Here is a 15,031-nt window from a genome sequence, read left to right as displayed (position 1 = left end):
TGCTATAGTTTTTGTGTGCCGTCCCCTCATTCCTGTGTACTTCTTCCTATCTAAGGCATCCATAGCTTAAAAAAAAACAACCAGGGAAAGAAAATATCATTTTTGATCAAAGCTTTTTTCACTTGTTGTTGGTCTTCCTTAGAATTATAACAAGTTGGCTTGAAAGACAAACTCTTGGGTAAGATGTTGCAATGAACTCTCTGATAGTGTTTGGTTGGGCATGTGTTGGTTTTGTTACCTTCACATCATATATTCTACTGTTGGTTTTGTTCAGTGGTTATTTTTTACTTCTTATTTTAATCTTCTACATGTCCAATGTCCCCAGGATATGGTAAAATCTCAAGATGGTGGCCGCAACAAGGTAATGGAGACTTCGTTATTTGTAATGTGAGCTACATAGGCAAAACATATAGAACAATTGGAGTTCTGATTACACTATTGCAACTACTATCTTGATCTTTTTAACCATAATCTGAAGATACCCCCTGTGGCCTGGGGTTATTTGTGACTAAAAAGGCCTTGCAGGTTAAGAAATGAAGAAATGATAAAGGTGGATAAGAGAAAAAGAGAAGAGGAACCAGCCAGGACACAGCTGAACTGAAAGTTGAGCTGGGGTTGCACCCACAATGTTTAGTCTATAGTCAGGACTGATGCATTGCTGTGTTTGATAGTTTGCACAGTACACGTAATCAAAGACCTATGAAAAAATATTCATTTTAGTTTTGTAGTTTGGTAGATGACATGTGGCAAACCCTCTCTGTCTGCTGCTTTATGGTCTTGTGTGAATCTGTAAAATGGATTAATTTAGGTTAAAGATATGGTGTGAACATAGCTGCTCAGGGTTTATCTCAAAGCCTGAAGAAGCCACACTACTTTGACAAACAGGTAGTCCTTGACATACGACCACAATTGAGATCAGGATTTTCATTGCTAAGCAAGACAGTTGTTTAAGTGAGTCACAGCCAGTTTTACAACTTTGTTTTTGTCACGGTTCAGCGAATCACAGATTCATTAACTGAATCTGGCTTCCCCTCATAAATGTTGCTTGTTAAAAGCCAACTAGGAAGGTCATAAATGGAGATCGCATGACCCTGGCATGCTTCAACCATCCATTGTAAATACATGTCAACTGCCAAACATCCATTTTTAATCACATGACCATTATCGGGATGCAGCAGTGGTCATACGTGCAAAGACCGGTTGTGAGTCCCCTTTTCCCCCCAATGCAGTTGTTAACTCTGCGGTAACGGTCACTAAACGAATGGACTTGGGGCTTCCTGTCCTGAGCCTAACCATCTTCCTATCCCAGTCCTTACATTGGGCGCCAACAATTTCAGACAGCAGCAGCAGCACCACTACGCGCACGTCTTCTTGGCTGTCTTCCAGCTTCCTCAGGAAAAACCGCAGGAGCTCAGAAGGACGTGAACGTGCTGAGTGGAGGCAAAAATATAACAGTTATATCATGCAGGTGGCTTTATGCCATTTTTTTCATTCAACCCTCTTGGTGTTTTAGGGGGTGTTGTGGTGGTAATATGGGGATGCCCCAAAAATCTGGCCCAATCTTTTGGCTGCTGGGGGATTAGCAAAATTTATTCAAAAAAATAAATAAAAATAAAAGAGGCGCATTAAAACAACTGGAGGGTTAACAAACTTAGATTAGATTAGATTAACAGAGTTGGAAGGGATCTTGTAGGTCATCTAGTCCAACTCTACCCAAGCAGGAGACCCTACACCATTTCTGACAGATGGCAGTCCAGTTTCTTCTTGAAAGTATTCAGTGGTGAAGCTCCCACAACTTCTGAAGGCAACTTCTGTTACATTGGTTGATTGTTCTCATTGTCAGAAAATTTTTCTTTATTTCTAAGTTGAATCTCTCTTTGATCAGTTTCCATCCATTATTCCTTGTCTGCCTTCAGGTGCCTTGGAAAATAGCTTGACCCCCTCCTCTGTGTGGCAGCCCCTCAAATATAGGAAGACTGCTATCATGTCTCCCCGGTCCTTCTCTTCACTAGACTAGCCAAGCCCAGTTCCTGCAACTGTTCATCATATATTTTAGTCTCCAATCCCGTAATCATCTTGATTGCTCTTCTCTGCACTCTGTCTCAACATCTTTTTTATAGTGTGGTGACCAAAACTAGTTGCAGTATTCTAGCTGTGGTTTTATTAAGGCTTTATAGAGTGGTATTAGTACGTCACTTGATCTTGATTGTATCCCTTTGTTAATGCAACTAAGATTGCATTAGCTTTTTTGGCTGCTGCACACTACTGGCTCCTATTTAGTTGGTTGTCCTCTAAGACTCCAAGATCCCTCTCATTTTTACTGCTATTAAGCCTGGTTTCACCCAGTCTGTGTGTGTACTTTTGGTGTTTCTTGCCTAAGTGTAAGACTTTACTTTTCAATACATTGAATTTCATTTTGTTAGATAGGGATCAGTGTTCAAGTCCATCAAGATCCATCTGGATCTTGAGCTTATCTTCTAATGTATTAGCTTGTTTTATTTCTAATTCATAGATTTAAAATCTGGGCATAGGAGGAAAAGGAATAATTTCCCAACTTTGCCCCAGAATGCAGACTTACAACTGTGCCCTGGGTTACCTATACCCTACTTCCCCATTCCTAAAGCCTTAACCACTTCTCCAAACATCCTTCAGACTAAGCTGGGTCTTCAGGGCTTATACTAGTCTCAGGAGCCTTTGGTAGAAACTGCAGACCTCCTACAGTGTTATCAAAATGTAATTTTTCTTCCAATACATTTTTATTGTTTTCCACCAATCTTAGTTACTTTTTCAACAGTATTGACATCCACATATAATATTATCTTATACTTTAACATCGATTCGTACCTATCTTATCAAAATGTAATTTTTAACGTGGCAGGAATACTGTCAAATAAATGGGTAGAAGGAATCATTCTAACATTACTTCATTTGAATTCAGCTTAAATAAGCATGAAAAAGAAGTGCCTCTTGCCTGTACCTAGCTTTAGGAAGAGCTGTGTGATTTCAACAGAGTTGTGGCTCTGCCATTGAAGATGTTCCTTTTGCTCTCTGCTGCAGATCTAGAAAAAGGAGAGGTCAGGAGTCCCTGATCTTGAGAAGCTGGGAGGACAGAACTCCTTTTGCCCTTCAGCTGCCTTGGTTGGCTAAAGATTGACGGGCTTAGGGGAACACTGATGTTTTTAGGAAGGCCCTCAAGATGTGGTGATGTCATCAGGCTTGGGGTTCCCAGGGAACTGATGGCATTTTAAGATGGGGCAGTGGTTGATGCTTAGTCTGATATAGTTTTTCTGTTTGTGTTTTGTATTCTTTATTTTTCATAATATTTAATTTTCAGTAATAATTGTTCATATTTTAATATTGATTACTTTTACAATGGCTGCTCTTACAGGTATCCTCGACTTACAACCATTTGTTTAGTGACCATTTGAAGCTGTAATGGCACTGAAAAAAGTGACTCATGAGCATTTTTCACACTTACAACTGTTGTAGAATCCCCTGGGTCCAGAAGTGGTATTCAGCAGGTTCTGACCAGTTCTAGAGAACCGGTAGCAGAAATTTTGAGTAGTTCGGAGAATCGGCAAATCCCACCTCTGACTGGCCCCGCCCCCATCAATTCTCTGCCTTCATTGAGGCCCAGCTGAGTGGCTGGGTCTTCTTTTGTTGCCCTGCACAGGAGAACGGAGCTGGAAAGCAGGTTAGTGGGGTGGGGAGGGGAGGGGAGATTTTATAGTATTCTTCCCTGCCATGTCCACCAAGCCACACCATGCCCACCAAGCCATACCCACAGAACCAATAGTAAAAAAATTGGAATCCCACCAATGCCTGGGTCACATGATCAAAATTCAGACACTGGGCAACTGGCATATATTTATGATGGATGCAATGCCTCGGGGTCATGTGATCATTTTTTGCTACTTTCTGGCAAGCAAAGTCAATGGGGAAGCCAGATTCATTTAAGTGTTACTAACTTAGCGACTGCACTGATTTACTTAACAATTGTGTCAAGAAAGGTCATAAAATGGGGCAAAACTCACTTAGCAACTGTCTTGCTCAGCAGCAGAACTTTTGAGCTCAATTGTGGTCGTAAGTCAAAGGCTATTTGCATATTATTGTTTTGTTTGATTGTTGTACGCTGCCTAGTGTCACTTCTGGTGAGATGGGTGGCGATATAAATTTGATAAAGACTGTGTGTGTGTGTGTGTGTGTGTGTGTGTGTGTGCCCGTGTGCATATGTTTGTGCATATTTGGCTTCTCCATCCATTTGCTAAGGGCTGTCCATCCACACTGCTTGTGAGAAAAATCAATGGAATCGGACAGGGAATAGAAATCAGTTGGAATGGAAAACATTCTCATTGCCTACTTTAAGCTCAGCCTTTCCTTATGAATATCCTTTACATTGCAGAACTGTTCTAAGTCTAACATTTTTCCAAAGAAATTTCACTGGTAAATAGATAAATGACAAGAAAAATGTTATACACATACAAGATTGCAATCTGAAATATGTCCATTCTTACCTGCAGGATCAGATTATGTGCAAGGGGCCCCACATACATACTTGGGATTGGGTTTTTGTTCACTAGAGAAGCATCCAGAATCTGGCCCAGGATCTGTAATAAATATGGAAACTAATATACCGTATATTTTCCTTTTTTTTTCTATTTGTACTCCGAAGAAATTAGGATGAAGAAGGGAATGGGCAAGTGACAGCTGATGTTATATAATGGCTAACCCAACGTTTCTGAACCTCAGCAAATTTAAGCTGTGTGGATTTCAACTTCCAGAATCCCCACCCAGAGTTCTGGGAGTTGAAGTCTACGCAGCCTAAAATTGCTAAGTTTGACCAATACCGGGTTAAATTGATAGATATGGATATGGATAGATATGGATCAAGAAGACCAAGTCTCCACTCAGCCAAAAAGCTCATGGTGAGACGCTTTGCCAATTCTTCTCTCCAAGCCTCTATAACATTCCAAGACTGCTGGAATTAACAACCATTCTGCCCCTCTCCCACGCCATAAACTTTTGAGTTCTTGAAGGAAAGGTAGGGTATGAATGCAATAAGTTCAAAAAGAAAACAAGTCTTGAGTGACGTGAATATCATTTAGTCTGAATGCTGCAACAATTACAACCAGGCTCCGGTCCTTATGAATTTTACAGAGCGCGGAACTATGGAGGGGGACCATGGTGGCTTAAAATTTGTAGTACTGGATATGTCTGCATTAAAAATGGTATATAGCTGAGACAAGCCCAGCAACACAGAAATGGAACATAAATTATTGATGAAGGAAAAGGCTCACATTTTCTCAAATTGAACACTGGAAGACACTGGATTTCCCTCCTTTTGACGTAAGAAGGTCCCTCAGAAGTCTGGCAGATTCAGGCCAATTCTTCCTGAATTAACTCTCTAGGACAGGGGTCTCCAACCTTGGCCACTTTAAGACTTGTGGACTTCAACTCCCAGAATTCCTCAGCCAGAAAAGCTTTGCTGGCTGGGGCCTTGCTGGCTGAGGAATTCTGGGAGTTGAAGTCCACAAGTCTTAAAGTGGCCAAGGTTGGCTCTAAGACATCCTTTCTAAGATTCCTTCCCTTCCATATTTGAGACATCTTCAGAAAAGGCTTTTCGTTCCAGAATGGTATTTCATATATTCGACCTTTTTTGTAGCTGTAAGTCCTTGACTTACAACAGTTCATTTAGTGATTGTTCAAAATTACAACGGCACTGAAAGTGACTTATGAACGTTTTCCCACACTTACGACCATTGCACATCCCCAGGGTCATGGGATCAAAATTCAGATGCTTGGCAACTGGTTCATATTTATGGTGGTTGCTGTGTCCCAAGGTCATGTGATCCCCTTTTGCAACCTTCTGACAAGCAAAGTCCATGGGGAAGCCGGATTCAATTAACAACTGGGTTATTAACTTATCAACTGCAGTGATTCACTTAACAATTGTGGCAAGAAAGGATGTAAAATGGGGCAAAACTCACTTAATAACTGTCTCACTTAACTGCACAAATCTTGGGCTCAGTTGTTGTTGTAAGTTGAGGACTATACCTGTGCTATATTGATACGGGTTGCAAGCTTGCTTACAGAATTTGAATTTGAATTGAGTGGTGCGTGTCTGGGAATATAGTTAAATAAATAGTTTACTGTTACTAGTCACATCTTAGCTTGCTGACTCCTTGAAGGAATGGCTGCCATGTGTATGGCAGGCAGTGGGAATCTCAAATCTCCTTACTGTGATAACCCAGAGTGGGATACAAAACAACAAAGTCACAAAAACAGGTGAAGTCCCTTTAGTTCCTTCAACTTGGCTTTAAAGGTCCAATTATCATTGACTGGAGAAAAAACTCCCCCACAAACAGTTATGAAAAGGAAGAACTTCCGTTCAAACTCAAAATACATATAAATTATAAATAGAAAAAAAAAACCACACTGAAGAATTAATGAGACAAGGCAGGATAAGGGCTTGAAGACAGGGGTGGGATTCTACCAGTTTGCACCTATTCGCTAGAACTGGTTGTTAACATTCTAAGCAGTTCAGAGAACCAGTTGTTAGAAGAAATTACTGGCCTAATCCTGTAAGGAAGGCAAGAAGGAAACATTCTGGTGTTGCTTACAGAAACTGCCTCTCCATTAACCCTTTTTACATTCTTGGCAGGGCTAGACTTCCTGTCTCAGGAACCTCTCTGGAGTTTTCTTTCCCTCTTTTGCTGGCACTTTGCTTTTGTGGAGTGACCATTCAAAGTTACAATGGCACTGAAAAAAGTGACTTATGACCATTTTTCACATAACTGTTGCAGCATCCCCACAGTCATGAGAGGCCAGGCAAGGAGATGTGTGCCTGGATGTGATATTGAGTTGGCCACGCCCAGCCATTTACATGACCACCAAGCCACGTCCACCCAGTCACATGGCCACTAAGCCATGCCCACCAACTAATCCACGCCCACAGAACCGGTTGTTAAAAAATTTGAATCCCACCCCTGCTTGAAGATGTTGACAGATATCGAAATACACACACTGGGAAGGATGCCAGGACTTAGATAAGAACTGACAGACTAGAAATATTTTCACGCTTTGCTTCCAGCACTGGTCCATGAGCAGTTTGTCCTCAGAGCTGCAGCCCATGAAGGGGATCAAGGCCCTTTCCTCCCCCGTAGACCATGCCATTCATGTTTCTCCCTTATCCGCTCCTCCCTGCATGCCCTAGGATGAAGAGGGGATGGGCCTGGGTCTTCCTCTGAATGCCCAGCCAGCCTGTGTCCTTCCCCAGTTTCCTCCACAACCTCTGGAGCCACACTCCCACTCCCTGTCAGCTGTTCCTCCTCGACCTCAGAGTCAGATTCTAACAGGGGCATGACACTTACCTTAGAGATGTCGCAAAGGTGCTTTTTTCTGGAGGCCACTGGACTTTCTTGTTTTTTCTTTGAAGACATTTCACTTCTCATCCAAGAAGCTTCTTTAGCTCTGACAGGATAGTGGGGAATGGAAGGATTTATGTTCCTTGCAGACAGCTGGTCATTTGTATCCTTTTAGAGCATGGGTGTCAAACTCTATCATGTCACATTCCTGTCACATGATGTATCACAACGTTTTTCACTTCATGGAGCTAGGGTGGGTGTGGCCTGCACGTGACACATCCGGCCCATGGGCCGCCATTTTGACACCCCTGTTTTAGAGGGTTGTTGAAGCCCTTGGTGGTTTATCTGTGTCTTCAGGGTCACCGTAGTGCTCCTGGTTCCTGTTGTCTGCATTTTTTCTTCTTCTCTGGAAATCCATTCCTATTCCCACACCATTCATCCCAAATTGTATGAAGTTGCAGACTACAGGAACTCAGCTGACCCTGAGGACACGGATAAACCTCCAGGTTGCCTCAACAACTCTCTAAAAGGATACAAATGACCAGCTGTCTGCAAGGAATATACTGTAAATCCTTCCATTTCCCCGCTATCCTGTCAGAGCTGAAGAAGCTTCTTGGATTTTGAAGCGAAACATCATCCAAAGAAAAAACAAAAAAGCCCAGTTGCCTCCAGAAAAAAAAGTATCTTTGGAACAACCATGACCTGGATGACTGAGTATCTCTACAGACTTTTTACCTTAGAGATATAAAAAGCTTCGCTGCTGCTGCTGTCATACTGCAATGAGAGCAAAATGATGTCATCATAGATCTGAGTCTGGAATTCCTTCCTGGGAAGCAGAATGCTCAGCATGGGGCTTAAGGCTTTCAGAACTGCTAGCCTGACCTGCCAGGATGGACAGATGAAGAAGGGTTAATTGGGTGATTGTTAATATTTCTTCAAGTAAAATATGTCCCTCCGACGTGAATGCCATTCAGAGAGCTTTGCCACCTTGCCTTGCTACACGAAGTTGAAGGCAGTTCTGGGACAGAGCCATGAGCTCCTCTGAGTTGGCAACTCACCTTGGAGTGACTGCCAGGTAACCAGGTGCGAGTGATACAGGCATAAAGTGGAAGAAGGTAGCTGGAGAATTGCTGGACACTGATACGTGGGTAGGAACTCCTTTCCCAGGTCCGAAGATAGATTTGAATTGCTTTGCATATCTGTTTCAGGGCTTGTATGGAGGGGAAACAGAGAAAGGTGAGAATCTTGGTGGAAGATAGCAATTCTTCTTGTGGTAAAGAGCTACTTAGCTACTATGGGGAAGCTCAGCCAACTTTTCTTTCAAAGTCTTCAGAACCACAGCTGGCTAACACTTCAGCTTGAAGGATTCAATCTGGGTCCGCTTCTGCTTAGCCCTAACTGGTTTGTTTGAATTTGGCTTAGCGTGTTGTTTGTATGAACAAATTGTCATTTGTCAACCACTCAATTCACTTTTTTCTCTCTTTTTCATTTCTTAGGGGCTTCATTCACACAACACACTTAAACATCATCTTCTTTTAATGACTCACAATCCCTTGTGGGGTGGAGTCTGGGCAACTGAATGGAGCTGAGTATTTACTGGCCGGATGCCCTTCCTGTTGTCAATGCGGAGTTATATTCAGCAGATATATTCTCATTGTACCCAGAGAGAGAAATATCTGCCTCTACCTAGGATTGAACTCACAGCCTCCTGATTGTGAGGTGAGAGCTTCACCTTTAGTCCACCGCACCACTTGTACAACACACTTAACATAAACAGATTAATTAACATTCAAAGTGCTTGTTGGTTCGTGGGGGTCTGGGTCTTCATGTGATTCTCAGAGCTGCCAACCAAAGAGTTTGAAGGTTTGTGATGGGGAAATATGAAACAGCTCTGGAAGCTTCACCTGTGCAAAGGGCCCAGCGCCGCCTGGTATCTTCAATTCTACGTGTGACTGTCTGCATGGTGGTTAGGGTGATGCCAAAAAAGGGGACACAGTGGTACACTAAGGGGAGGAAAAGAAAGAAAAGAAGGCAGGGAGGGAGAGAGAGAAGTGTTGCTGTGATCAACTTGGAAATCTGCAACTCTGAAATGGGAGTTAATCAAGAAACAAAGATTGTTGAGTAACTCTTTGCGAAAAGCCATGAGCTGCTTTTGACTTCTACATTACAGACTATTCACATATCTAGGACAAGAGCAAAGTACAATTTTTAAAGTACAGGTATCCTTGACTTACAACAGTTCCTTTATGACCGCTCAAAATTACAACAACACTGAAAAGGTGACTTATGACTATTTTCACTTATGACCATTAAAGCATCCCCATGGTCATGCAATCAAACTGCAGGCGCTTGGCAGATGGCTCATTTTTATGATGGCCACAGTGTCCTGCGGTCATGTGATCACCTTTTCCAACCTTTCTGACAACCAAGGTCAATGGGGAAGCCAGATTCACTTAACAACCATGTTACTAATTTAACAACTGCAGTGATTCACTTAACAAAGTGGCAAGAAAGTTTGTTAAATTGGGGAAAAATTCACTTAGCCAATGTCTCACTTAGCAACTGAGATTTTGGGCTCAATTGTGGTCATAAGTGGAGGATTACCTATATGTCTCTCTAAGACAGAGGTCTCCAAATGTGGCAACTTTAAGACTTGTGTGTCAGCCTTCCAGCAAACCTCCATTCCAATCAGTAACTCCGAGACAAGTATAATCTCAAAATTATCTTTATTAGAATAGCACCTGGCACATCTGTGAAATCTTGAAACTAAAAGTTTTTTGGACTTCCCACAATGTCCCAAACTACAATCCATCCCCCTTTCTCCCATCATCACATCACATGGACCAAGCACGATCTGTCTCAATGTAAGATCCTTTTTCTCTGTTGCACCACACTTAATAACCTTGAACTAAGGAAAGAATTTTATTTTGTCTACTTGGAACTACTCAGTTGAAATTACCTCCTCTCCCAACTCCTCAGGCTATGTGGCAGAGTGGAATATGGCTTCCAAAGCTGACATTGTGGACTTCAACTCCCAGAATTCTCCAGCCAATTGGCTGGAGAATTCTGGGAGTTGAAGTCCACAAGTCTTAAAGTTGCCAAGTTTGGGGACCCCTGCTCTAAGACAAGAGCTGGACATCCTGTGATGAGTCCTGATGTGCTTGGACTGGGGACAGAAGCAGTTGTTTTCCACTCTAAACCACACCGAGCTATAACCTACCATTCCTGGTTGTGACCTTGCCCAAAGTGAGGAGAGTGAACTCATCAGGCTGGACAAAAGGCTTGAGGTGCCGCTGAAGCTCATTCATGATGACATTGAAATGCCGGTGAGCAAAACTAGCCAGTGCATTGCTGACAGCCACCTGGAGTTCCCAAGGCACCTCCTGTCAAAAAAAAGAATGAGATCATCAAAGACTATATTGTGTATTTGAACGATACAGTTTATTCAAATACAGTTTACACGGTTCCTGCTTACCAACAGAGATGCTCTCAGCTGCTTCAAGGCTGTGAGAACAAAGCTGCAGGCAGGCTCCACCTCCAGGCCACGCTCCAGCATAGCCCGAAGGCTGCGGTAGATGGCCACCTTCTCCCAGACAAAGCCCTGCAAGATGGAAGAGAAACCGTTTCTGCATAGGTATGGAACAAAGCCCTGTTTCATTGACAGAACAAAAGTCAGAACGTAGCAAATTGCAGATTCAGAAGCTGGCATCTCTGATAAAAATGAGGGCAGAATGGGGATATCCTTTTCTACTGGCCCGGCAGTGCTGTTTCTGAATAGTCTAAGACTGCAGAAAGTTATAGACCTTGATGAGCCTTGGCTTCATTGAACATAATCCAGAGTTGAAAGAGCAATATTCCATACCTCGTCCTGTTGGAGAATTGTCATGAGTGCTGGCATCACAATGGCTGGCTGGCTCCGAGCTGCATGTATAATATGAACTACTAGCTCCTTTGGGTTTGTTTCTTCTGGGAATTGCAACAGTTGATGGATGGAGCAGAGATGCCCTGGGCAAAAATTCCAAAATTATGGAGGAAAAACAATAACATGCCCTTGGTTTCATGGGGGAAAAGACTTCTTTGTATTTTTAAATGTGTTTTAATTAAAAAGTAAACCTTTAATTAATAGTTGAATTGAAAATTGAAAAGGAAAAGGAAGAGTCAGTTAGGAGTAGTAGTTAAGGCACTTAGTTAGAAACTGGGAGACTATGAATTCTAGTCCTGGCTTAAGCACAAAGCCAACCGGATGACTTTGGGCTGGTCATTAAGTAGCAACTAATGGCAAACCACTTCTGAAAAAAGCACTTTGCCAAAAAAACCTGCATGGAATCTAGGCAGTCACTAGGAATCAACACTGATTCATGCACGCCCACGCCCACATACACACAGAGGAGATTGTTATGCCAAAAAAAGAAATCCTTATATTCCATGCTTCAAGACCACAAATTGGTTCACAAAAGTTAGAAAATAAAAATGGCAGACAGGTGCAGCATAAGAAGAATGTCCATTTGTGGAAAAAGGGCAAAAGCAAGTAGAGGCACGAAAGATCTTTACATTTGATGGCCTGCTACAAAGTCTGTTACACATTATATTTAGTATTAATTGCATTTATTTACATTGCCCTGAACATATAAAAGTCTTACCTCCACTTGATGATGTTCTCTCATCAGCCATATGCTCATACTGCTTCTGTTTCGTGTTTACTGTCCAATGGTGAAAAAAGCAGTGATTGTGGTTTGCATTTACCCTCCCCAACTCACCTCCCATTCTTATGAAGGTGATGCAATTATTTTTCTCTTGCAGAATATGACAAGTCTTTATGGCGTCCCTATCACTGTCTTAGGTATGTGTGAACAAACAACATAATGGCTTCTTTTGTTGGGTATAGAATTGTGTTTGTGGCTGCATTTTAACAACTTGGAATTAGGCTGTACCATGATGTATAAAGCAAGCCAAGCACTAGTCTGGATAGGTTGTCATGCCTCAAGAGTGAAGTTTCAGAAATGGCAAATGACATGGCAGGAAAATTGTATAGACCTCCCTCCCACCTGGCAAGGTTCTTGCAGGGATCCCCCATCCAGCTCACTTTGTTCTGGGTTGAATGTTCAGATCTTGCCTTGATCATTCCCAAAGACAGAGAAGTCCTAAAGGGTGGCTAATGGCTGAGATGGACCAGGAACAGTGTGTCCCAGAGACAAGTTCCAGTTGACCTTGGTCAATGGAACAACAACCTTCAAAGAGCTCTGTGACATCACTGGAAACCTGGGAGCCCTTGGTTCATTCATATCAACCATGTCAAGGAAGAGAGCCAGCAAAGAAATATTGGAGCAAGATTCACATTTTAATACAGAAGATTCTTAAAGTGAATATAAAGATAAAACCAGATACTTTTCTTTTGGGCTTAAGGGATACAGAATTTAAAATCTATATATAACTTTGATATTACATATGCTGACAGCAAGAATACTCTGTGCACAAAAATAGATACTTTGATTCCCACATTGGCAAATGGCTACAAATATTAATGGTGTTAACCAAGATAGTTAAATTGACTACTTTGATTAGAGAAAAGAATTCCATTAACTTTGTTTCTACTTGGAAACCACTTTTGGACTTTGTGGTCGAGGTGGAAAAAAACTGAAACTTTGATTTTGGGCTTTGTTGATTAGATAGGTTCCAAGTAACGAACCCAACCAATTCAGCAACTCTGAGACTTTTAACTTTCTCAGAGAACTGCTTTGTTGAGTACAACATTTTGGCAGTTGAAAAACAAACCAGCTCTGGCTATTTCCCATGCTTTCAGTACAATTAAAGATTAGACAGCTCCTTTCCTCGTCACAGGTCACGTTGTCCAATTAGATGTTCTGACATCTCCTTAGTAACCTCTTCCAGTCTCTGGCCAGTACTGGTAGGATGATCTTGTTCCCATGAGATAGAAAGTTGTTGATGTCTGGTCTGATATTCTAAAGCTCCCTCCCACCGCCCCCAAAGTGTGTCAAGCTGAGAAACGGAGAAAATGGCTGCAACAGGCCCAATCTGTTTTGAAGTTGGCAATAGTTTGTTGTCGAATGTTTAGTGTACGCTATTATGTAAAAGTAAAAAGTTGAGGTTGTATGTTATTACCTTATTCTACTGGGTTGTTGTTTTTGCTTTTTCCCTTTACCTTATACCAGGGGTCTTTAAACTTGACAGCTTTAAGACTTATGGACTTCAAATTCCCAGAATTCCTCCTCCAGTCATGTTAGCTCAGTAATTCTGGGAGTTGAAGTCCATAAGTCTTAAACTTGCCAAGTTTGAAGACCCTTGCCTTATACGGTATTTTTTCCCCTTCCCTTTCCCTCCCCTATTTTCATTTTTCTTTGTATTTCTGTAGTTTATATTTTGATAAACTAATTAAAAATTTGAATGTAAACAAAGGGACGAGTCCAAACAGTAAGGGGATTAGCAGCAAATCAGGAAAGCAACTTGGAAATCCTTTGCACCAAGACAAATTCCTTGTGTCTCCAATCACACTTGGCCAATAAAGAATTCTATTCTATTCTATTCTATTCTATTCTATTCTATTCTATTCTATTCTATTCTATTCTATTCTATTCTATTCTACAGGTGAAACTCGAAAAATTAAAATATCATTCAAAAGTTCATTTATTTCAGTAATGCAACTTAAAAGGTGAACCTAATATATGAGATAGACTCATTACATGCAAAGCAAGATAGTTCAAGCTGTGATTTGTCATAATTGAGATGATTATGGCTTACACCCCAAATCCACAATCTCAGAAAATTAGAATATTGTGAAAAGATTCAATAGTCTAGGCTCAAAGTATCCCACTCTAATCAGCTAATTAAGACATAACACCTGCAAAGGGTTCCCGAGCCTTTAAATGGTCTCTCAGTCTGGTTGAGTAGGCATCACAATCATGGGAAAGACCACTGACCTGACAGTTGTGCAGAAAACCATCAATGACACCCTCCATAAGGAGGGAAAGCCTCAAAAGGTAATTGCAAAAGAAGTTGGATGTTCCCAAAGTGCTGTATCAAAGCACATTAATAGAAAGTTATGTGGGAGGGAAAGGTGTGGAAGAAAAAGGTGCACAAGCAGCAGGGATGACCGCAGCCTGGAGAGGACTGTCAGGAAAAGGCCATTCAAAAGTGTTGGGGACTTTCACAAGGAGTGGACTGAGGCTAGAGTCAGTGCATCAAGAGCCACCACACATAGACGGATCCTGGACATGGGCTTCAAATGTCGTATTTCTCTTGTCAAGCCACTCCTGAACAACAATGACAGAAGCGTCTTACCTGGGCTAAAGAAAAACAGACCTGGTCTGCTGCTCAGTGGTCCAAAGTCCTCTTTTCTGATGAGAGCAATTTTTGCATCTCATTTGGAAACCAAGGACTGAGAATCTGGAGGAAGAATGGAGAGGCACACACTGCAAGATGCTTGAAGTCCAGTGTGAAGTTTCCACAGTCTGTGTTGATTTGGGGAGCCATGTCATCTGCTGGTGTTGGGCCACCGTGCTTCATTAAGTCCAGGGTCAACACAGCCGTCTACCAGCAGATTTTTGGAGCACTTCATGCTTCCTCCCAGAGACGAGCTTTATGGGGATGCTGACTTCAGTGTCCAGCAGGACTCGGCACCTGCCCACACTGCCAAAATCACCAAATCCTGG

General features: G+C 42.0%; 1 protein-coding gene across 1 annotated transcript; it reads right to left on the bottom strand.

Moving 5' to 3' along the window:
* Window positions 1-769: 769 nt before the first annotated feature.
* On the bottom strand, window positions 770-11,250 carry LOC148127518 (maestro heat-like repeat-containing protein family member 2A). Its single transcript, XM_087922936.1, is given in 10 exon segments — window positions 770-787; window positions 1,294-1,430; window positions 2,978-3,059; window positions 4,515-4,607; window positions 8,100-8,246; window positions 8,423-8,586; window positions 8,589-8,628; window positions 10,601-10,747; window positions 10,840-10,965; window positions 11,227-11,250. Coding segments are annotated over 10 exon segments (978 nt in total).
* Window positions 11,251-15,031: the final 3,781 nt, after the last annotated feature.

This window comes from Pseudonaja textilis, chromosome 1, assembly GCF_049901715.1.
Source record: "Pseudonaja textilis isolate UNSWEBS1 chromosome 1, rPseTex1.2, whole genome shotgun sequence".
NCBI lineage: Eukaryota > Metazoa > Chordata > Lepidosauria > Squamata > Elapidae > Pseudonaja > Pseudonaja textilis.
The sequence above is the reverse complement of the archived record's forward strand: the minus strand, read 5'-3'. Positions and strand labels throughout refer to the sequence as shown.